The 23475-nt window shown below is 59.9% G+C and overlaps 1 protein-coding gene across 1 annotated transcript in view; it reads left to right on the top strand.

Moving 5' to 3' along the window:
- The window catches only part of PTPA (protein phosphatase 2 phosphatase activator), a 29655-nt gene extending 7194 nt beyond the window's left edge, over positions 1-22461 (top strand). The window contains exons 3-10 of the mRNA XM_029919811.1: positions 1984-2070; positions 6481-6606; positions 8499-8616; positions 10277-10376; positions 11256-11380; positions 12351-12451; positions 17018-17125; positions 21028-22461. Coding sequence (XP_029775671.1) covers positions 1984-2070; positions 6481-6606; positions 8499-8616; positions 10277-10376; positions 11256-11380; positions 12351-12451; positions 17018-17125; positions 21028-21105 — 843 coding nt within the window. The 3' untranslated portion in view covers positions 21106-22461. The remainder of the gene's footprint in view (positions 1-1983; positions 2071-6480; positions 6607-8498; positions 8617-10276; positions 10377-11255; positions 11381-12350; positions 12452-17017; positions 17126-21027) is intronic.
- Positions 22462-23475: the final 1014 nt, after the last annotated feature.

The raw sequence follows: 23475 nt of genomic DNA, 5'->3' as shown, positions 1-23475 counted from the left end.
GATTCTTGCCTGGGTCCTCTCCCTCTCGAGACCCTGGGGCTGCTGGGTCCTCTGCACTAGAGACCCCAGGGCTGCTGGGTCCTCTGCCGCTAGAGACCCCGGGGCTGCTGGGTCCTCTGCCGCTAGAGACCCCGGGGCTGCTGGGTCCTCTGCCGCTAGAGACCCCGGGGCTGCTGGGTCCTCTCCCTCTAGAGACCCCGGGGCTGCTGGGTCCTCTCCCTCTAGAGACCCCAGGGCTGCTGGGTCCTCTGCCGTTAGAGACCCCGGGGCTGAGAGCCACTATGCTTTAGGCCACAGATGAGCAAATTATTGCCTGCTCACCTAATCTGGACCTCGGCCTGTTTTTGTAAGTAAAGCTATACTGAAATACAGCAAGGCTCACTTGTTTAAGTCCTGTCCATGACTGCTTTCCCAGTACAGTGGCAGAGCTGGGCAGAGATGAGAATTTGTGAGCCGACTTTAGGGCCCATAGAGCCTAAAATAGTTGTGCTCTGGCCCATTGTAGGTAAAGTTGTTGATCTTGCTGTGGGCACAACATTTCTCGAGAAGCATTGGTTACTTTTTCTTCCGGAGCGCATGTTGAACAATACTGGATAGAAGCATCCACTTGTGCTGAAGCCGACCAGTCAGATATGTGGGGCGGTGGTGGGTACATGAATGGCCCTGTGCTGCGGCCCACACAGTCACCAGGGAGACAGAGCGCGGCAATCAAGCGCCAGGGGCAGGGGGGTCAGAGTTTGAAGCCCAGGGCTGCCGTTTCCTTCTCTTGTGACTTGGGCAACTTGAGTAACCCAGCCAGGCCTGTTTTCTCTACTGTAGAATGGGCTCGTTCGGAGGCCACGATGACACGAAGGCCCCAAAGTGCCTGGCTTAGTGCTAGGCCTCATGGGCACCGGGCGGGGCCGTTACTGTCACAGTGATGGGGATGGATGGTGGTGTTGGTAGAGACCTTGACCGCAGTCACGTTTATAACAATGACCAGAGCTTTAGTCAAGAGACCCGCATCCACATGGGAGCCGGGGCCATGGAGGGCGACACTGCCCCTGCTGCTTCCGGTCTTTGCGTCCCAGCGTTACTGTGTAGCGATGACTGAACAGTGGCTGCAGGCAGGCCACGGGCTCAGACCTGCTCCGCGCCCCCCAGTTTCCGCTCGTCGCCCTTCCACGGGCTGCGGGAAGGCCCTGGTGCGGGGGCGCTCCCTTCCGGATACCGAGGGGTCAGTGCTCAGGGCTCGCTGGGGCTGCCGCTGGCATCTTTAAGGCTTAGATAAGGAAGGGGGAAGGAAGTGAGAGGCAAAAGAGGTGAAGAAGGAACGAGACCGAAGCGAAGTCACTTGCTCTCAGAACGCCCTCTCTGGCAGCCCGCCCCCCAGCGCCTTCTCCACGCTCAGTGGCCGCGGGGATGGGGTGCCGGGAGCCCCGGCCACGGGCAGGAAAGTCTGCACCGCAGACGGATAGCCCGGCCCGTCTGGTGGGGGGAGACTTCCGGAAGACTACCGGGGGAAGACCCCTCGCCACTATTCTTGCACTCCGGGTGGTGGAGTATAATCGTTGAGCACCGGCCACGCCGCTCGGGGCTCGGGCTTGCTGGGGCCCAGCTCCACGTCTAATGAGATCTTGGTCTGAGGAGACCCCGGACAAGTCACCTCTCCTGAAGCCTTGGATTCCTCACCTGTGAAATGGGGACAGTGGCAGTGCCCACCCTGGGGAGTGGGGTGAGGGAACCACTGGCAGGGGCAGCGAGCACATGGTAAGCCATGGCCGGAGGTCCAGGTGTCGCTGTCGCTGCCTGCCAGGTGTGTCGGATGGAGGGTAGCGGCGGTGTGCCAGGCCTTACCTTTCAGCTTCTCCCGCTGCCAGGCTGGGGGCTGGGGACAGCTCGGGGCACTTTGGCAACTGGGTGGGGCCGGGGGCCGGCTCGGGGGTCGAGGGTCAGGGGTATGACACCCCTCTCCCTGCCCCCCCTCCCCGCTTTGTTTGGTAGGCATACGCCGACTACATCGGATTCATCCTCACCCTCAACGAAGGTGTGAAGGGGAAGAAGCTGACCTTCGAGTACAAAGTCTCCGAGGTAGGCGGCGGCAGGGCCCCCAGCAGCCCCAGGGAGGCAGGCGTGTGCACTGCCCACGGCTGGCCGGGGCAGAAGACGACATTGCCCGGGCGCCCGTGTGGCTGGCATCTTGGCGTCTGTATTTCTGGCCTTTTTGGCTGGGTTTTTTTCAACCTGTGAATTGATGGATGTTTATAAAATTGGCATCAAGGTAAATGTGCTGCTTTACAGCCTGCATTCTCGCTAACTGGTGTTTTTTTTTTTAATTTTTTTTTAACATTTATTTATTTTTGAGAGACAGATCATGAGCAGGGGAGGGACAGAGAGAGAGAGGGACACAGAATCTGAAGCAGGCTCCAGGCTCTGAGCTGTCAGCACAGAGACTGATGTGGGGCTCAAACCCACAAACGTGAGATCATGACATGGGCGGAAGTCGGATGCCCAACTGACTGAGCCCCCCAGGTGCCCCGCTAACTGGTGTTTTTATGTAACGTTTTAAGTGAAAAAAGATCACTAACGAAGGAAGCATCCTCACCAAAAGGGTCACTAATAGAAGTGCATTGATAGCAAGCTGACCTCCGCCTCTGTTCCGTCTCTTCCGCGGCTTCCGGGCCACCCTGGGCACAGGTCAGGGGTGTCACCCAGACCTGCGTCTGAGCTCCTCCTTTTCTGCTGCCACCATCAAAGCAGCCGGCCCTCGCTTGTTTAAACCGCCCCTGACTGTGCACTTCTGGGTTGTGTCCCTCAGCATCGCGGCTCTGAGCATCTCTGCGTGGAGCTCTGTGGGCGCGCTTTCCTGAGGAGTCCTTCTGGAAGTGAGGATGTTGAGGGTGCACAGGGCAGTGGGAGTGCTCGCTGGCTGCCGCCTTGGAGACAGGGTGTTCGTGGAGAGAGGCTGGGGGCCTGCAGGCTCTTTGCCATTGCGGGATGCCGCCTCCGAGGCCTCTTCAGTTCCTATCCCAGTTGGCAGAGTCACCTTGAGACTCTTATCTCAGACGCCAGGGCCCAAGTGGCCTCTCGGTGTCCCACCCTGGTGGGCGAGGCCTGGCCCGGTCTTGACTGCTAGCGCGGACTCCCCGCCCTGTGAGGGCCACCCGTTCCTGGGTCCTGACTGGCGGCTGGGTGGCTGAGGTCTCGTTCTGTGACTGGAGGGGAGCCAGGCCTGTGCTGGGGGTAGATGGCCTTCTCCTGGGAGCTGGTCCACCAGGGATCTCATGGGTCGGCAGAGCAAGAGCTCATCCTGGAGCCTGTCGGGAGGGGAGCTGGGCTGTGCTCAGTGGGCGGGGAGTCTAATGACAGGGGGATGTTCTAATTACCCGAGCAGGTCCTGAGCTGCCCAGCCCCCTTGGGTCCCCTAATGGCCCCTGACACGCTGACGGCAGACTCCACCCCGGCCAGGCGTTGTCTTAGCTCAGGCGCTGCGTTCCTTTGCCAGGATCACAGCACAGTTAAGTGCGTGGGCTCTGGAGGCGGACCGACCGTGTTTTGATAACCTCTCCCTTCCAAGCTGAGTGGCTTTGTCCTTCTTGACGCCTTGTCTCTTCATCTGTGGGTGGAAGAGCCAACAGACCTCCTCACGGCCCCTGGGGTGATTCCCCGAGATCTCCCACATACGATTGTTAGTACGGAGCTTGGGACATTGCACATGGTGGGTGACCTTGTCGGTATTAGGTCTTAATCATTGGATGATTTTCAGCAGCGATGTTATTGCTTCATGTGGAGGCTCTTCCCAAGCTGAGGTAGGTCTCAGTGCCAGGGCGTGGGCTGCTTCTCCTCTGCTGGGCAGGGGTAACTGGTTCGGCCTCCAGGGGCCTCCCGCCTTCGGTCCTCTGCCGGCAGGGCAGCAGAAGGCTCGGCTCCCACCACGTGCTCCCAGCCCATAGATGGGGGGCCCAGGCTGCTTGGGGCTGCCGCGACCGGGGAGAGGGCAGAGCGGCCTTGGGTGTTGGCCTCCAGACCAGCAGTGGCACAGGGAACCAGCAGGGGCAGTGTTGTGGGACTATCCAGACTGGTGTTTGGAAGGCTTCCATCAAGTATGAGATTCTGTCGGTCCTGATCTTTGGGGATTCAGATTTTTTATTTTTGTAAAATGTGAATAGATAAGAGGCCGTTGTTCTGTTTGATTTTTTAAGTTGGAGGCAAAGGAGAGAAAAAAACAACAACACTGGCAGGTAATGTTTGGGAGAAGATTTTACTGGTCCATGAAATCCAAAAGGAAGCATTGGTTTGGGGAGACGGTTTGGGGAGCTGTGCTTCCTGGGGGTTCCAGCCCCCAGCCCCCCCCCCCCAGCCCCTCTGCCTCAGTCGGCCAGACAATAGAGGCAGCCCCTGCCTTCTCAAAAGCCTCTCCAGAAAGAGGAGCTAGGAGCCTTTGAATTATTCATCCCCCCAGCCGAGCTAGCAGCTGGGGCCTGGCTTCCGCAGCCTCCCAGCACCTTCTTTTTCCCCCTCGGTGCCTTGCCGAAGGCCCCGATGACCAGGGAGCCGGCTTTGCCGGTGCCTCCCCGGGGCCAGGATTACTGAGCCATCACTGGGTCCCAGCTGCTGCATGGGGTCATGTTTGCTCTGGCCTTATCGGTTCCTGGTGGCCTGGTTCACTGCAGAACTGCCTTTGGCTGTGCTTTCTGTCCCATTTCATGTCACCTTGGCCGGCTGCCTCAGCCAGGTGTGCGGGGAGCTTTCCCCTCTTGCAGGTGACTTCCTCTCCCCTGCGCCCTGAGCATAGAGAAAGGGAGGTGAGGGATGGCGGCATTCAGGCCCAGGCCGTGTTGCACGGTGCCAGAGGTCACCATTTCCGTGGACTGCAGTGTGATTTGTGCCTCCCTGAACTGGGGGGCTGGGGGTGGTGCAGCCTCTGGCTGACGTGTGTTCCGTTAGCTCAAGTCCACTTTCCCCTTCCCCCGCGCTCACACGGCTCTCAGACCTTCGCGTGCCTGCCTTTCCCCTCATGGCTGCAGTGCCTACCCAGGGTCAGAGGTTCCCGTGTGTGCCCAGCAGACACAGGCAAGACCTGCTTCTTCTCTCTCTCTTTTTTTTAAATTTTTTAAAATTTACATTTATTTATTTTTGAGACACAGAGAGAGAGCACAAGTGGGGAAGGGGCAGAGAGAAAAAGAGACACAGAATCTGAAGGAGGCTCCAGGCTCTGAGCTGTCAGCCCAGAGCCCGATGAGAGAGGTTCAGGCTCAGGCTCGCGAGCGGTAAGATCATGACCCGAGTCAAAGCTGGACACTTAACTGACTGAGCTACCCAGGCACCCCAGGCTGGACCTGCTTTTTGGGAAGGTCTGCTTTCCCAGGGCCACCTGCCTCCAAACATGCTCTGCCTTGTGTCCTCTGTTAGCCTTCTTTCCTTGTGGCCCTTTTTTTTTTTTTTTGGCCAAGCCACACCCGAGAAGGAGCCCATTTGTAGCCTTCCCTCCCAGACCTCTGTCTTAGATAAGCAGCCTCACCTGATTTCCTCCTTGGGTAACGTTGTGTGGGCCAGCGCGGCCCTGCCCACTCCTTGTTCCTGCCCATTGTGGTAAAGGTGTAGGGCTATGGGCTCCCAGACACCGTGGCCCTCCAGATCATCACAGAGGTTCATGCCTTGGACCCAGTAGCTCTACGGGGCGGGGGTTCCCGGATTGTTCACGGTGGTATGTGGATATTTGGAAATAGCCCAGACATTTAACTGTGAGGGATTTGGTAAGAAAATTCTACACGTCAGCACAGTGAAGCATGCGCAGGCCACCTCTGGGGATCGCACTTGAGTCCTGTCCCAGCCTGAGGACGGGTCATGTCCCTGAGACTAGCGTACTGTGGCATGGCAGCGCCACGTCACTAAACAAAAACAAAAATCCCCCAAAACAGGCTCTGAGAGTTCAAGGCACTTCCTCAAGGTCTCGCAGCCACTAATGTTGTTTTCAGGGGGCTTTGAACCCAGGTCTGCCGGCTGGGTAAAATCCTTGCCACGAGAAACCACAGGAAACACTCTAAAAAGGCAAAATTGCAGACTATGTTAAATCGCGAGTAGCGTTTGTTTCTGGGTAGCGGGGTTAGCTGGTCATGTTTGTTTCCCTCCTGTTTTCTGTGACGACTTGGTGGTGTGTGCCCGGCAGGAGACCCTAGTAAAAGGCACTAAAGGAGATCAGGACTGGGGTTCTTTCTTGCTTATCCAGCACCCCCTCCTTGATGGGCTGGCTCTGGGAGACCAGGTGGTGAAGCCACGCCTGTCCCTCAGCCTCGTGCTGGTCCCTTTCTGTTGAGCTCCCTGTGCGCCCCCAGCCTTCATATTCGGTGTGGTCGGGAAGAAAGGGGGCCGGCCAGGAGAATGCCACCCAATGCCGCGCCCAGGGCTCATTGTCGAGCCGCGGCTGGGACTTGGCTGTGTGGCTCCAGCTGGAGGCCACTCGTGATTGTGGCCTGGCCCCCTCTCCTCTGTCTCTTGCAGGCCATTGAAAAACTGGTCGCCCTTCTCAACACTCTGGACAGGTGGATTGATGAGACCCCTCCGGTGGACCAGCCCTCTCGATTTGGGAACAAGGCCTACAGGACCTGGTATGCCAAACTCGACCAGGTGAGGCTGCCCCACGCAGGCCTGGGGGCTGGGCTAGGGGCGTGGGACACTCCCGGGCCTCGGCATCCCCGGAGAGTTTGTTAAAATGGCCATTCCGTTTGCCAAAACTACAAATGCATTTACCTCTACCCCAGCCGTCTTCTGGGGATCTCACTGTGGCTGTCCGGTCCTTAGCTCAGTGCTGTTACTTAGGTCAGCGTTTGCGTTGGCAGCAGAGTCAAATGTCCCAAGGGTCCCGTGTGCAGGCCATCAGCCGAATGAGCCGGCAGATCTGCTCTGGAGCCAGACACAGCTGGGAGACGGAGTGGGGGTCACTAGGGAGCTCAGGGGAAGGGGCTCGGGACTGGGGTCTGACACGTGTGGTGAGCTACTTTTTGGTAGGAAAGAGAAAGATAAAAAGATATGCTTGTGCTGCTCAGTTTGCATAAAGAAATCACTGGAAGGATGTACAAGAAGCTAATAAAACTGCAGTTTTTCTGAGGGCAGAGGAGAGTGGGGAGGGGGACAGAAACTTTTCTTTTATAATGTGTTTACTTTTGAATCACATAAAGGTGATAGTTGGAAAAGCAGCCTGTAGGGTAGAGACTAGGAAACCAGATTGTCCTCAGGTACCCCCGAGAATTTCCTGCCGGGTGTCCACAGACTGGACTTAGAGAGACTTGGGTCCTAATTTGTCTGGGCCAGAGTGTTTGCCTTGAGCAGAGGGGAGTTCCACGGACACAGAGAAATACTGTCCCCACCTAAGGGCAGCTTGCAGCTGCCCCTGGACTCTAAGAGGGGCACATGTTCTTTTTTTTTTTTTTTAAGAGTTTTATGGACTTATGCTTAAAGGAAAGTTAATACATCATAGCTGTACAGCTTGATGGCTCTTTGTTTTTTTTTTTTTAATTTTTTTTTATCTTTATTTTATTTTAAGAGAGACAGAGAGTGAGCCGGCGGGCGGGGGTGGGGGGGGTAGGAGGGGCAGAGAGAGAGGGAGACACAGAATCTGAAGCAGCTCCAGGCTATGAGCTGTCAGCATAGAGCCCGACGCAGGACTCGGACCCACGGACTGTGAGACCAGGACCTGAGCCGAAGTTGGACGCTTAACCGACTGAGCCACCCAGGCGGCCCTCTTTCTTTCTTTTTTAAAGGAGATGGAAGTTTACTGAATACGCCGCAAGGGAGCGGCGGGCAGGACAGCAGAAGAGAAGCTGTCTGCAACCTTGATAGATCTTAACATGCGTTTTTCCTCTTGCACCACCTCCTGTATCGAGCGATAAAACGCCCTGGCCCTCTAGCAGGGCCCTTGTGCCCCCTTTAGGTTGATATCCCCCCAAACTCTTCGGATTTCTACCCCCTGGATCAGTTTTACCTGTTTTTGAACTGCTCATAAATGTGACTCCTTTTGCCTAATGCCACGTCTCTGAGATTCCCCCATGGCGTGAGGAGCCCTGGCCCTTTTCCGCGGCGGCGTGGCTCCCGGTGTGGCACCCCATCGCACAGCCAGCCCACAGTCTGTTGCCGATGGACGTTGCAGTTGAGGGCTGTTCCCACATTTGGGCTGTAAGTGCTGCTGCTGTGACCATTGTCACGTGTGTGTTTTGGTGGACGGATGGCACACATTCTTACTATCCCAGGGACGTCACCGAGTTACCAGATTTGAGGGGGGGTGTTGAATGGCTTCTTTTCTGTTCCCTCCTATCTTGTCCCAGACCCTTGTCCCCTGGAAGAAGGCTCAGCAGACTAGAAGCTGGCCTGGGCCTTCTGTCTGTAGCGTAAGAGGGATCAGAGGACGTGTCTCCCTCCTCTTCTTTCTGCAGTTGGTCAGAGCGGGGAGCCAGACCTGGGTGCCTGCCTACAGGGATGCCACCTAATCTGCTGCCACCACTTTGTGTCTCTTGTGTTATCAGGAAGCGGAAAATTTGGTGGCCACAGTGGTCCCCGCCCACCTGGCCGCTGCGGTGCCTGAGGTGGCCGTGTACCTGAAGGAGTCCGTGGGGAACTCGACGCGCATTGACTACGGCACAGGTACCTGCTGCTCCCCGCCCCACGTCGGGGGCGCTGCCCCTGCGGCTCTGGCTCCGTCCATGAGGGGAAGCCGCTGCTGCGTGCCTGCCACCCGGGCCGCACCGACTCTGTTCTTTGTCAAGACGGCCTCTGGGAGCTCGGCACGTCCGCGAAATAAATAACTTGCTGTATCTCAGGGTGAGCCCTTCCCGGAGCCTGAGAAACAGAAAAGTGCAGTAGCCTTTGGCAGCACGGTGGCCCACCTGCTCCTGGCCCAGGCGGGGTGCCGCTGAGTTCTCCGGAAGAGAGCGCGTGCAGGCGCGCAGGAGGGCCATGCTGTGGGGGTAGGGGTCGCCGAGGGGGACGGCCCACCTTTCTGACCTCGACCCCATGCAGCAAGGGCAAGAGCGGCTGCTCGCTCAGGCCTTCCCCCTGCCTGGGGGCTGGGCTCCTCCAGTAGAGGCAGAAGGGCCCCTTGAGACGCAGGGCAGGTGTGGGGAGGTTTTGTCTTCTGCTCCCCCTTTTGCTGGGGAACGGGTTTGTCGAGTGTTTGGGGACTCTCACGGTAGAGCTTTGACTTAGAGCAACCGGGAAGGAGCCCGAGGGGAGTCTGGCCAGGTCAGCAGGGCGTGGGCTGTTCTTCATCCTCAGGGGCTGTGAGCCCCTGGAGCCACCTCTGGCGGGTCGGGCCGAGTGGGGAACGGTGTGGGTGAGGGGAATGGCTTACGGCTTCCCGGGCCCCACAGGCACCTCCACTCTACAGAGATGGGCGGGAAGTCGCTGGAGTAGTCTCTCCCTGCCTCCCTCCAGTATATTTTTGTATGACACCAGGAGCCACGGCATTTAGCCCAGAGTCCAGTTAGTGGTTTCCGTATACTGGCCGCCCCTGTGACACGACTGGGAAAGATGTGACTGGTAGTTTCCTGCTGGGAAGCCTTCAGTGGCTCCCGTTGCTCTTAGGATAAAGTCTGAGCTTCTGACTGTCACAGTGAAGGCCTGTCTGGTTGCCAGCCTCATCTTGTCCTGCTTTCTCCCTCGCCCTCTCTGCTTTAGCCACACTGGCCTTCTTAGCGTTCTTCGAACATACCTGTTGTTTTCCTTACCACAGGACCTTTGCACTTGCTGCTGCTTCTTGGCTAGATTGCTCTTCTTGCTTCCCTCACACCCAGTGCCTTGCCAGCTCTTATTCAGCTTTCAGATTAGATTTGACTTCCTTGGGGGAACCTTCTGGAACCCTTATGTCAGGTCCCCCTGTGATATCTTACAGTTAGCACTCCGTCCTCCTGCAGAGCTAGAACTATGGGGCGACTGTCGGTTTTTGACGTTTGTCATCTCACACAGGGGCAGGGACTTAATCTCCCTGGTTGCCTGATACGGACGGTGGCTGCCGTCATGGCAGGTGCTCAGTAGACAGCACGGCGTTGACGAGTGAGGCAAACAAAATGAAACGCAGATGTCTGTTTAAGAAGCCCTCAGTCTCGGCCCTTTAGGAGTAGAATTGCAGTAGTGGTAGCTCTCAAAAGGGCCTGGTCTTTCTAGAAAGGAGGTGGCCCCATTATCTGCATGTTGACCACCCCCCGCAGAAGGGTGGATATCAGTGACCTGGACTCTGGTGACGCCAAGAACTGTCCCCCCACCTTTCCTGGACGACCGTCGACCCCGGCTGTGTTTTCTCCCCCAGGACACGAGGCGGCCTTCGCTGCCTTCCTCTGCTGCCTTTGCAAGATCGGGGTGCTCCGGGTGGACGACCAGATAGCTATCGTCTTCAGGGTGTTCAATCGGTGAGCGAGAGGGGCGGCTGCGCGGGTGTCCTCCTCCCTTGTCCCTGTCGCACTGAGGACAGGGCGCTGCAGGGCTCTCCTGAGCGCCTGTGGCTTCTTCCCATCCGTCCTCATCAAGCCCTGGCTGTGGACGGCGTGTCCAAGACAGGAGGACCGACAGGGTCGGAGTGGAGTAGGGATATGTGGAGGAGACGGCTAAAGCGTCCGTGGCGTTTGCCGTGCGAACCTCCTCCCCTGATGTCCCCGCGGCTCCAGGGAGCAGCGGCCGCCATTCCCCTGTGGTAGATGAGGAAACCGAGGCACAGGGAGATCAGCCGTCTTCTGATCACTGAGGTCACACGGCCGGCTGAAGCCAGGCAGTCGGGCTCTGATGCCCCCCTCCGCCCTCCCCCGAAACCCCCTGCCCCGGGCAGCACGGGTGTGGTGCGGTCACCGGGCGCCCTGGGGTGCCTGTCCTGGGCCCCGCTGCGGCGACGCTGGTGCCAGAGCTCCGCAGGCCATGCCGACACCACCCCTGAGAAGGGGGAGAGCGGGAGCCGAGGGGCCCCGGGAGATGGTCCTCCGCGGCTCCCGCGGCTTTCCCGCAGGCCGCAGGCAGTCCCGCGCCGGGGGCCGCGGCTTCTGCCCAGCGTCTCTCGCTGCCCGGAGTCAATGGCGCAAAACCTCCCTTTCTTGGGCCGAAAGTAGGCTGAACGTGGGAGGAGAAAATAAAACATTATTTTGAGAAGACCAGCTGATGCGTAACTATCTTAATTGAAATAGAGACCAGTTTACACTCTCAGGTGGTGGTTTCTGGCCTCTGTGGGCTCCCAGTGACAGGAGGGGTGAGGCAGGCTTTTTCCTCTCTGCTGCCTCTCTCCTCTCCTCCCTCTTGCGCAGGTACCTTGAGGTCATGCGGAAACTCCAGAAGACCTACCGGATGGAGCCAGCCGGCAGCCAGGGAGTGTGGGGCCTGGACGACTTTCAGTTCCTGCCCTTCATCTGGGGCAGCTCGCAGCTAATAGGTGCTGAAGGGGAGCACCCCCCAGGGTGTGTCCTCTGTCCTTCCCCCCAGCCCCCTTACCTCTGCTCAGGGCAGCTGGTGACAGCTTGTAAAGCAGGCATTAGCCTGGCTATTGACGGAGGCTGTTTGCTACTGACCCTGGGGGAGGCTGGGGGAGGCTGGGGGAGGCAGGGGCGCAGGGGGCCGAGATGATGGGAAGTGACACGGGCTGGAGCCGGGGGGCGCGCTTGGTGCGTACTGGGCCGGTGTGAGACGCGGCCCGGCTCCCGGCAGCAGCTGCAGGGTTTTATGTTGAAAATGAGGGGCTCTTTTGCCTCGGTGACCCCTGTTACCGAGCCATGTGCAAGGGGCCCTGTCAGGCAGCAGCCACCAAGTGCTGGGCAGTGAGCTGCTTCCGGTGGGCCCGTCCAGTGGGCCCCCGACTCTGAAACTGCTCTCCAGGCTCGGGCGGCGCGGGTGGTAACTTCTGCTTCAGCGTAGGGTTAACTTGCCTCTGAGAACATGGTCATTAAATGGCCCTCGTTGAGTATTTTGCTCTGTGCCAGGCACTAGTGTGCGCTAAGCATATTAGGTAGCTTATCTCCCAGAACCCTCTCATTGACCCTAGGAAAGGTCTTTGTCAGCCTGAGACCAGCCAGCCTTTGACTAGCCCGTAACCTGTGCAGGCCCCATGGCGGGTAGTTTACCGTGGCCGCCGATCACGCTGTGTGACGGAGGTGCTATTCATGTCCCCACTGCACGGATGAGGAAACCGGGCCTCGGAGGGCTGAGGTCCCTGGTCCGAGGCCACGTGGCTAGAAAAAGGCAGAGCCAACGCTTGTTGCACTAGCACACACACACAGGCCCTTCCCAGCTCCCACAGGGTCAAGTGTTGAGGGCGCACGGGCAGGACTGTGGCCCCGGGGCGGGTGTGGAGGGCCCTGGGCTGAGGTGCTCCCGGTGTTGAACCCTGGGCTCTTTGCCGTTCCCAGACCACCCGTACTTGGAGCCCAGGCACTTTGTGGACGAGAAGGCCGTGAGTGAGAACCACAAGGACTACATGTTCCTGGAGTGTATCCTGTTCATCACTGAGGTGAGGGCCGGGGCCGGGGTGGGGGGGGGCCCGCCGGGCAGCAGCCGGGCTGGGATGACCTGAGGCTGGCGGCTTCGGAGCCAGACGGGAGCTAGGGCCCTCGCCTGAAGATGGCAGTGTTGGCCCCAGAAGGCGGGTTACTGAAAAGGAAGCCACACTAGGCTCTGAAAGGTTGTGAGCCAGCTTCTGACCAGGATCTCCTCCCCCAAATCAGTGGTCTGGGGTTACTCCTGAACCCCATGGAACTTTTGAGCTGTGGGACTGACACTCAGTCACAAGCTGGACTTGGTGACCAGTGCAGTGGGTCTGAAGGGGTGGGTGGGACCCCCAAGGTCTGTCCGGCCACGTCCAAGGGGCTGTGTGGGATGAAGCCATTGCAGGAGTTGTGGATGGCAGGCTAGACTTCTGGGGACACATCTCTGTCGGTACCCAAGGACATGGGCTGGAGGTGATGACCCAAGACGGCCAGGACCCCTGGCCCGCCTGGCAGGGGCGCGTTTAACTGGGTGCTGTTGCCCGCTATGGTGGTGTCTCCCATTTCCTCAAGATTGCCCGGGGAGCTTGTTAAAATGCGCACTCCTGGGTCCAGCCCCAGCTTTCTGAATCCAGAATCTTGGGGGACAAGAACCAGGAGCCTCTATTTAAATACACCTGCCAGTGACTTTGCATGGAATTTGGGGACTCACTGCTCTTAGGGCCTTTCTTGCAGGAGGTGTCGGGACCTTTAATCCTCCCTGCTGCCTGCGTGTCCCCCTCACCCCCAAACTTTCAAAGGCTGCCCTGGTTCTGCTGTCTGGAGAGGGGCTTGCCGCTGCTCTCTTTTCCGATACCCGCGTGCACCTCTGGCCGCAGTGATGCCCCGGGCACGGCCGCTGTCTTCCCCCCACTGGGGCCGCTCTCCCGGCTCCCGTTCTGAGCCCCTGAGCCCCTGAATGGAGGAGAAGCCTGGTGAAGCAGCCGTAGCCCCAGGCTCCCCATGGTCAGCATTCGGCTCCGGCCGCTGCCAAACTCCAGAGGCCAGAAGGGAATGACACGTTTTTCCAAGTCAGCAAACGGAGCTGGGACTGACAGCTGGGCGGCCACCGCTTTGGTCTCGGATCTGCTGCCTTCAGCAGTGTGGCGGGCCCAAGGTCGGAAGGACTCGGGGCAGCCTGGCTCATTGCCTCTCGAGCCAGCCACATGCTGCTCTTTCCAGAGCGGAATGTGAGCTTCTGGGGAGCCCCAGCAGACCCAGGAGGGGAGGAGGAGCAGGGTAGAGAGAAGGTGCAGTTCTAGGCCAAGCCATGCTTTGCTCAGCTGGGGGTAGGCTAAGCTGGCGCCCTCTCGAGGCTGGCCAGGCCCCCAGGTCCCTGCCAGCGACTAGCAAGGAAGGTCAGGCCGGGCCTCAGGGAATATGGGAATTGATTCCAGGTTAAGATTTTGTATTGTTATTTGTTTGGTTAGTTGTTCTGGTATAAAAACCCAAAAGCTTTGCTGAAGTTTGGGGCCCAGTTCCTCTGCGGGAGAAAATCCTACAGTGGCCACTAGGTGGCACTAACGGCACACTGAACTTTGAGAAGGTTTTCGCAACTTAATTGACCGGGAGGCGGACCCTAGAATTTTTGCATGTTGGGCACCGTCTCCACTGAGGCCTGGTTTTCACTTCGGGTCTAGGTGCTGGGGCGTAGTGGCAAACACTGGTGCTAGCAGGGCTGAGGGCTCCCTCTTGTCCACCTGCACAAGCAGAGACCTAGCTGGTGTGGGTGCCGCTGCGCCTGCGCTGTGCTAATTCTTGGGAGCTCGGGCCTGGGCTGCGCCCACCCTGCCCCCCTTCCACCCCATGCCGGTGTGTCCCAGCTGCAGCTCGAGAATGAGTGACCCCAGCCTGCCTCACCCTGGCCAAGGAACGCTGAAGGCCCGCCGCTGGGACCCAGGGATGTGGAGGCCTGTGCAGAGTTCCGTGTGCTTCCGTCTGGAAGGGACAGTGTTGCCTCTGGAGACCCGGGGATCCGGGTGGCTGGTGCAACAAGGAGCCAAAACCCCGACAGCAAGAAGCGGGGAAATGGGACTGGGTGTCTCCTCCCCGCCTCCCAGGACTTGCCACCATCACCCTGGCCATCCCTGATGAGGCACCCCACCTTGCAGGGCTTCTCCTGTCCAGGAAATGCAGCCCTGGCGCCTTTAAGAGCCCAGGGCAGGCAGGAAAAGAATTTCAGTTTCAATCTGGCTTCTAAATTTGGAGTTTTGGGAAGGGAGGGATCAGATTTCAGCTGGAAGGGAAGGAGCTGACAGGAAGGCGCTGTGCAGAGCCTCCCCCCATCCCCCCTCAGTTACTGACAGAGGAACCATTTACAAAAGGCCGATTCTCTTGGGAGCGGAGAGGCAGGAACGCAGCGGCTGTGAGTAATTTCCTGCTCAATATGGCTGCTCTGACTCACACGATTCCCCTGGGGTCACTGCGGGCCTGCAGCTCGCTCGCTCGTCCTCGCTCTTTCTCTTCTCCCTTTGTGGCTAGAATGAGCTAATTTTTTTTTTTTTTTTGTCTTCCCGCTCCCAATTCCTTTTTTCCCCTCGTCTCTTTTCCTTTCCCAGAGTTGCCAAGTCCCCTTCTGAAGGACTTAGGGAAGCCTTGGGACACTGAAGGCCTGGGGGGTGGGGGGTGGGGCCGCCCCTCCAGAGAAACAGCATCTCAGGCCTTTCCATGGGGAGGGGCAGAGCCACTGGGGCTCTGCCAGCAGGCCAGAGAGGCCTTTCGGGGTCCCCTCCTGTGCCCCTAGTGGTTGAGGCCAGCCCACGAAGCTGCTGGCCCTGGCTGAGCAGGCATCCGTAGCTGAAGCCGGCTCCACACCTCCAGCAGTCCCTGCGCTTCTCGGGGGCCCAGAGGTCCTGGTCCCCGGGAGGCCGAGAGCCTTGGGGGAAGGGGCGGGGTGAGGGGAAGGGCGGGCTCGTGGGGGCGGAGCCTGCTAGAGTAGGAGGTTTGAACAAAGCTCCTAGAAGGCCGGCTGTAGTTTAGGGGCCCTGGCAGCCACCCTGGAGGAGGGAGCATTAGAGTGACGGAGGAAAGAAAGTGGGTGTAGACACTGACCCCGGAAAAGCCCTGGGAGCCCCTGGGTGGCTTTTGTCTCCATCTTAGCACCTTGGGCCTTGGCCTCCCTTCTGGAGGGAGGAGCCTGTTGTCCTGGAGACTGAACCCTGGGGGTTGAGACAGGCTTTGGGGGAACTTGGGTCAGGGGAGGGAGGTAATGGCAGTAAATAGCTTTTTGGACTTAAATCTTGCATTTTGGGGTGAGGCCCTCACTGGAGAAGTGAGGGGCGTGTGGGAGCAGGTCACCCGCGAGCCCACAGCCCAGCGGTGGGGTGTCTGGGGCGTTTCTTGTGCTCCTGGGCCCTTATTCTTATGCCCAATATGGAGAGGGAGCTTTGCGCCCATCCTTTCTCCCTGGAACAGCTCTCCTGCCGCCTCACCTTCACTCCCAGCCTCTTCTGGAACCTTCCACCCCCTCAGGGTCCAGGTCTCTGCTTTCTTGCCAGCTCAGCCTCTTGGCTTTTCAGACTCTTTCTTCTGAAGCCTGGGGCTCAGGGTGCTGAACCCCATTCCCCCAGGCAGCAGCATGAAGTGCCCCTTAACCACGCTACTGGCCGAGTTCGGAGGGAGGGCCGCGCATGGGCACACAGGCCTCCCCGTGTCGGCGCTGTGGTTTCTGATGTCATGGGAACTTCTCCGGGCTTGGGTCAGAACTCTGTCCTTGCTCCTGCCTGTCCCTTGCGCTGTTGTGGCCGTCCCTGGTCTACCTCCCGCCAGGTCAGGCTGACTGCCCAAACAGACCTTCCTCCGAGTCAGACCTTCCTCCGAGTCCATGGCAGGTGCCCCTGGCCTAGGGTTTATGTCTGCCTGCTCTTTTCCTCCCTCCCCTTTGCCTGCCATTCAGAAGGCAGTGGATGCCTGGGTTTGGCCTTCCCCCTGTCCAACCCCTCCCCCAGCTCTTCCCTGCTCTGCCCGAAGCCCTACCGCCTGAGTACCTGGTGGTAGAGCCCGGCCTGTGGGGGGTGGGGGGCTGGGCCAGGCAGGGTTGGGAGGCTGCTGCTGTTTATCTGAATGGGGGAGCAGCTCAGGGTCCCAGTGGGGCGCTCTGTGGCTGGGGGCGGGGGGTGGAATTGGGAGTCTCAGCAGGGGCTTGGGTTGGGATTTTCTCCTTTGGAGGCTGCTGGATGTGGTGGGTGGTGGGAATCAGACTTCCTTTTTTTTGGCTGTGGAAGAAAGAGGAGGACGCTGGGGGTTGTAGTTTCCCAGTGGGTCTTGCAGGCCAAGGGAGACCCTGTCTCTGGTACTTCTGTGTGCTTGTGGGTGTGCGGGTGGGCACGCGTGTACACACCCGCGTACATGCTTGTGCACTTGTGAGTGTGCGTGCCTCCCCCTGCAGATGATGCGGCCTGGACCTTAAGCATACACATGTACGTGTGTGAGTGCGTATATATGCACGCATGGGTATGCTTTAGCACGCGTGCGTATGTACACGCAGCCTTGCTGCAGGGTAGTGGCCTGAGCCCCCAGCCGCCCGCCTCTCCAGCTGTGGGTTCTTTTTTCAGATGAAGACCGGCCCCTTTGCAGAGCACTCCAACCAGCTGTGGAACATCAGTGCCGTCCCCTCCTGGTCCAAAGTGAACCAGGGTCTGATCCGCATGTATAAGGCCGAGGTGAGTGGGGGCTGGCTGGCACTCTTGGTCCTGGGGGCTGCTGACGCCCCTCCCCCCACCCCCGTTGTGCTGCCTTGCTCCAAATCTTGAGCCAGCCCCCCTGACCCTAGTGGCCTCAGTCTCCGTCTGTGGAATGGGCAGACAGACAATCGCTATACTTAGGCCCAGCTCTGCCCAGTGACTGAGGCAAGGCCCTGCTGCCCAGGGTCTGTCAAAGGGCCAGAAGCCCCTCACAGCTGTGAGTCACATGGGGACACGAAAGTGAAGACATGCTTTGGAGGCATCATCCAAATTGATGCTTCTCAGACTCCGGTGGGCCTGGTCCCTGAGCAGGTAGGAGGGCTCCGGGGAGGCCCAGCGCTGACTCTGCTCGCTGCCACTTCGGGTGGTACCGTGTTCTCAGATCTGAGAGTCAGGGCGAGGTGTGGTTCCCCCGAGCCCCCCTGAGCTTCCCCTGCTGGGAGCTGGCTGCCCAGCTCTTGAGGGTGTCCCCTGCCCTCTCTCTGCCGTCACCTCCCCTTTGGCACCTTTTCCCAAGCAAGGAGGTGGCTTTTTTTTTTTTTTTTTTTTTTTTTTTGCTTGCAGGGAGAGAGGAGACCTCTTTCAATCCTGCCCCGTCTGTTAGCTTTTTTCCCATCTGTGCACACCATCCTGGAGCTGCTTGACCTTGGCCAGGGAAGGGCCTGGGCGTAGAGTCCCTCACCTCGAGTAGTGAGTCCCTCAGGCTAGTGGTCTTCAGGATTGTCCCGTGGGTGCTCTTGACCCTTTGTCTCTTGACTCTTAGTCTCCCCTCTCCCACGGAGCGGGGGTGGGGTGGGTGGGGGCTGTTTGGTTCTCAGAGTCGGCTTCGTTACACGCCAGGCTTACTCCCATCCCACCAGTGGAGGCAGGAGAGCAGGGAGGAGGGGGTGTTAGAGGCCAGGGTGTGGTTTGGGGGTACAGCCGCTTCCGGCTGTCCCTGTTCCCTCCGCACAGCCAGAAGGGGTTAATGGCACTAGAACTGACTGGGCCTGGCCCTCTCTCTCCCTTCCGCACCCCTCCCCCTCGGGTTCCCTTCCTCTGGGCTTCACATCCTGTGTTTGGGTTCCAGCCCACATGCCTCTCTAATCTGAGAGGGGCGTTTGCTGGGCTGCTCAGGCCCCTTCCGGGTTGCCTGCTGGGCCCTCCAGTCTGGCTGTCCCCTGCCTGGAAGGCACCTGGGTCACTGCCCTCCGAGGGTCCTGTTGTTTCTCTCTCACACACACACACACACACACACACACACACACCCGACCCCCCACCATCCCACGTGCTACTGGAGACCTCATAACCCTGTGGGGGCCCTCCACCACCCACCCCTTTCCTGCTTGGGGTCTGAAGTGCTGTCCTTCCTGCAGGGCTCTCACTTGAGTGACTCTAAACCTCTCCTGACCCGGGCCCCCTCAGGGCAGAGCAGGAGCCCCAGCCCCCTTCCCCTGCCTGCCCCCTTCCAGGGGAGGAGCCCCAGGCTTGCAGGATGAGGGAGGAGCTGGCTAAGAATCGAGGTGGTGGGCGGACCCAGACCAGAAGGCTCTGTAACAGTTGTGGGACTTCCGTGGGTGTGGGAAGACCCGGACCACAGCTCAGCCCAGACTGGGGGGACACGTGTGGATCCCAGATCACCCTTCCCGAAACGCCAGCTCTGGGTGCGCGCAGGCGCCGTGTGGCAGCCAGACCTCCCTCCTGGCCAGTGCCGGCGCCCACTGGCTTGTTCGGAAGCACCACAGCTCTGCGATGGGCAGCACCCGTTTGTACGCTGCTGGCAAGTAGCCCTTAGTTTTCGGTCCCCGAGAGCTATGGGATCGCTTGCTCCCTTCCCAGAGGGAACTTGTGTTTTCAGGTCACCTCTCGGTCCATGGGGAGGACCAGCGAGGCCCACCAGGCCCGAAGCCCAGAGCAGGGTTTGCAAGGCCAGGGCCACCGGTCCGAGTTGGTCTCCTGAGTGGCCACAGCATGCGGGACCAACTGCGCGCGGCTCTGTGCCCTGCCCCTGGCTTTCGGAACCAAAGAAGCAAATGCTTTCAGTGTCTTTGTGGGCAGCAGGGCCTGTCCTTCCCCAGGGCTGTCGCTGTGTTGGGGCTCCCTTCGGCAGGACCTTGTCAGGGCTGGAGCACCCCTTCTCCCCTTCACATCACTGGGGCGCCCCACTGGAAGGTCCCTGGGCGGCCGGGTGAGCCGAAGATGCCCTGTGTCGCTCTGCCCAGGGCACGGGGCTCCCAGGGCACAGTTCGCTGGGAGAAGGCCCGACCGAGGCCCCCCCTTCTGCTGTTGTCCTGAAGCCTCGGATTTCCTTTGCCCCAAGCAGCCTCTGGCCTTTAGCCCAGCACCTCCCCTGTCCCCATGGGCCCCCACCCTGTATTCTGGGTCCCTGAAGGCAGAGTGCTGAGAGCCGCCCCTGCCCCCTCCTGCTGAGCCTCCTGCCTTTTCTCTCTGAGGAGAGCTAGAAACTGGTTGGCCTTTGACCCTTTCTGGAATTCCAGGGCCCTGGGGGCTCCCTTTTACAAACTCCTACCACTTCCTCTATGACCTAAGCACACTGGCAGCTGCCAGAGGCAACTCTGGCCTAGAGCTGCCTGCTGTCAGTGCTCCCCCTGAGGGAGCACCCCCTGCTGCCCGCACCCCACTTTCTCTGCCCTGGCCCAGTAGCCTGGCTGCGGCCTGGAGCTCTGCCCCCACTTTCGGCCTCACTGCCCAGCCTCCTGTCCTCCCGCTGCATGAAAGGATTTCCCTTTTCCTGCTCACCTCCTGGACCCTGTAGGCCTTGGTCAGCCCCCACCTGACACACACACACACACACACACACACACACACACACACAGCGGGTCCTAGATGTCCTCATTTCTGTGCCTGGTCGTTGAGGTGAGGGGACTGGCCCGTCGTGGCACACTTTTGTCCCCCTAAGTCATGTGGAGGTCGAGGCCACAGTCACAGAACGGGACTCCCCATATCTGAAGCCATAAGTTGTGTTCCAGCCCAGCCATCCTGCTTGTTTTCTGTGGTCAAAGGTGTGAGAGGAGGCAAATCCTCACATGCCCGGAACTGCTGCCTGACAGAGCTCGCCAGGCACCAGGGCCGGGGTGGGGAAGCTGGGAGCTGTCCCCCCACCCCCCACCCCTTCCTGGACCTGTGTGGTGCTAAGTGGTGCCCAGGCCAGAGGCTAGAGATGCATGTAGCCTGGGGCCTGGCTGCCTCCGGACCCGGCCAGCTGCTGGGGCAGGCCTTGCCGGTCTCGCCACCGCCTCCGGAGCCTCGGCTGAGGTCCTGGCTGGGCTGGGTTCAGGGAGTAGGCCGTGTCCCTGTTCAGTGTGCTCGTCCTCTGCCCCATGCACAGGGCTGCTGGGAATTGTCCTGGGGTGTGGTGATGTTGACGGAGTCTTACTCTCCTGCTCTCAAGTGTCAGGATGCCTTTTTTCAGTCCAGAAAACTGAAAATTGGAGAAAAACAGGCCCTGGACCCTCATCAGGCTAGAGTCCATGTGTCCCCGCGCTGCTTCTCCAGGGCTAGGGCCTGGGCTGGGGGCTTCCCAGTGGTCTGGAGGGTTCTTTTCATCTCTGGTGCCCGGTTCCCCCCTCCCCCAGCTTGGGCTGCCTGCTCCCCTTCCTTTCTCCCTCTCACTCATTATTTGGTGGGTCTAATTGCCCCAGAGTGGGGGTCTTTGGACAGGAGGGGTGGTCGGGAAGGGGTAGGGAGTCTTACTTTCCCTGAAGGCCTGGGAGCTCCTCCGAGATTGTCCCCTTCCTGGGCGCTGCGTGGACATTTCCTGGGAACCGTGCTGGTCGGAGCCTCCGGAGTCGTGCAGGGTCCCCAGGAGGCCCGAGAGACCGGCGGGCCCCGGCAGGGGTGCGGTGTAGGCCTTACCTCTGCTCTTCCACCTCCCCCAACAGTGCCTGGAGAAGTTCCCTGTGATCCAGCACTTCAAGTTCGGGAGCCTGCTGCCCATCCATCCGGTCACCTCGTGCTAGGGGCTGAGCCGCCCCTGCGCCTGCCCCGCTCCCCTGCCCCCCAGCTCCAGCCGCCCCCGACCCCTCCCTCTGTTCTTTCTGTTTGCTGAGAGGCTGCCTTTTGGGGTGGGTGGTGAGTGTGGGGGTTGAGGGAGGCTCAGGGCATGAGGCTGAAGGACCCGAAGCGAAGGGAGAAGTGACCAAAGTGGGCCCTGTCCCCCTGCCACGGGAGGGCCTGCTGGGGCCCTGGGCCTGTGCTCGGCCTTCCTCTCCTTCCTCCCTCTTCTGTCCTGTCCCGTTGGAGACCAGGGCTGTCCGGCACTCCTGGGAAGGGGAGGAGTACGCGGTTCCCATTGCTTTCCTCTCCCAGGTCCTGTTGCCTCTCTAGGGGTTGGAGCAAGTGCTCCCTGTGGGGTGGGTCAGTTTTGTAAGCCATGTTTAGGTGGGTGTCTGGCGGTTCTGGAGGCGGAGGCAGGCGCCCAGCCTGGGGTGGGGTTGGGGACCGAGAGGCATCGGCTGCGCTGGCCGGGGCCCCTCCCAGCTGCACTTTGTGGCTGCCCCCCTGGGCCTGCAGGCCCCTGTGTCCGGTGCCTCTTCCTGGCTGCTCTTTTCTTTGGCCCTTGGCTTTGCAGGGTTTCCTGGCCAGACCCACTCCTGTCCCCCTCTGCAAGGGTAGCCCCTGGAGGTGCCGTCTGGGTAGGCACTGGGCGCTCAGGAGGGCCCCGGGTGGGCTTGCTCTGACTGATTGAGTGAGGCCTGCCTTTCCAGAGTTTCTCAGGCTGGGAGGGGGTGGCTGAGATACAGGGAGGGACTCGGGACCACTCTGGCTTCGGGGTGCCTGGATTCTTCTCATATCTTACCTTCTGCTCCCAACTCCCTGCTGCTTGTTCCTCCAGGGGCCGGGGGCCACCGGAGCACTCAGCAGCTCCCCCTCCGTGTCCTCCCCTCTCCCCGAACCTACTCACTGGTTCTTTAGGATGAGGCAGAGACGGCCCCCCCAGCCTGGGCTTTGGATCTGAGGATGGGCAGGGGCTTGGCGGGGCAGGGGTGGGCGGGTTGGTGCTGGTGTGACAGGCTCTTCCAGGCTCTCCCCAGCCAAAGCCCAGCCCTGCCCTTCTCCCCCCCCCCCCCCCCCCCAATCTGCGTCCACATCCCCTCTGGGAAGGGGGAGCTCCCAAGAAGCACAAATCAGGGGCTTGACCGTCACACCTAGGCCGATGGCCTGGGCAGAGGCCAGGACAGGAACCAGTAGAGTCGCCTCCCTCCCAGGGTCCAGACCGCCCTTCCGGGCCCCTCTCGCCCTGCCCCGTTCGGGCTCCCCCGGCCCCGTGCGCCTTCATTGCTGTTCGGATTAAAGCCTCTGTTTTGCACCTGTCACCTGTGTGAGGTGTGTCTTTTCGTGCCCCGTGTTTATTTTTTGTCCACGTGCCTGTCTGTCTCCCCATCAGGTCCCCTTCCTTTGGGCCATGGAGTCCAGGGCTGGGGCTGTTTCGGCTGGTGTCTGGGCTAAGCCTTTCCCGGGCAGCCAGTGAACGTGCACCGGACACCCAGGGGGGCTCTGGCGAGTCCTGGCTGTCCCCACCCCAGCTGTAAGGTCTCGGGTAAGTTACTGAATCTCTAAGCCTCAATTTCCTCATCTGCAAAATGGGGACCATCACAGGGTGAATGCCAGGAGTGAGTGAGGGATGCGAGGTTGTCAGCTCAGGGCCTGGCACAGAGCAGATGCCCATGGTCACTGTGGCCCTTCTAGACAAAAGCAGCCCCTGTGGGCCCCAGGCTTGATGGGGGAGCCTTTGAACGGGACTTGGTTGCAGACCGTTCACCTGCAGCTTTTAGGGGTGCGCCGTACCCCTTCTGTCCCTGTCATGTTGGAGTTGGAATTCCACGGGCCGTGGTAATGAAGGGCTTCGTAGATACTTGGACATACGTGTTTCTGGGCTCCTGGGCTCATGTGCAGATGAGTCTCCTCAGAATGAGCCCCGGCCTTTCTCCTGGCCTTGGAGGCTTGTCCTGGGGAGCCTGGTGCCCGGGAGCCAACCGCATCCAGCCTCAGGCCCGCTCCGCTGCCTCCCAGCTGGGAGATGAAGATGGACTTCGCCTCTGAGCCTGGTTTCCTCATCTGAAAAGTGGGCATAATGGTTCTCTCAGGCCATGGATCACGAGGACTCATTTCACAAGTGGTCTGGTGTGGATGACGACGGCCAGCCCCAGAACACCAGAGCTTAGGCAGTGGTGGGTATCACGAAACGAATACCACAGGTCATTAGGGAGGGAGGCGGGCGCGGCTCACTTGAGCTGCAGGGTTGAGAAGGACACCTCGGAGGAGGCGTGAACCAGTCCTGGGGCCTGGGGATTGCTGCCGGCTGCGGGGGCGGGGGGGGGGGGGCGGGG

Source organism: Suricata suricatta, chromosome 13 (genome assembly GCF_006229205.1).
Source record: "Suricata suricatta isolate VVHF042 chromosome 13, meerkat_22Aug2017_6uvM2_HiC, whole genome shotgun sequence".
NCBI lineage: Eukaryota > Metazoa > Chordata > Mammalia > Carnivora > Herpestidae > Suricata > Suricata suricatta.
This window is presented reverse-complemented; position numbering and strand designations above follow the sequence as displayed.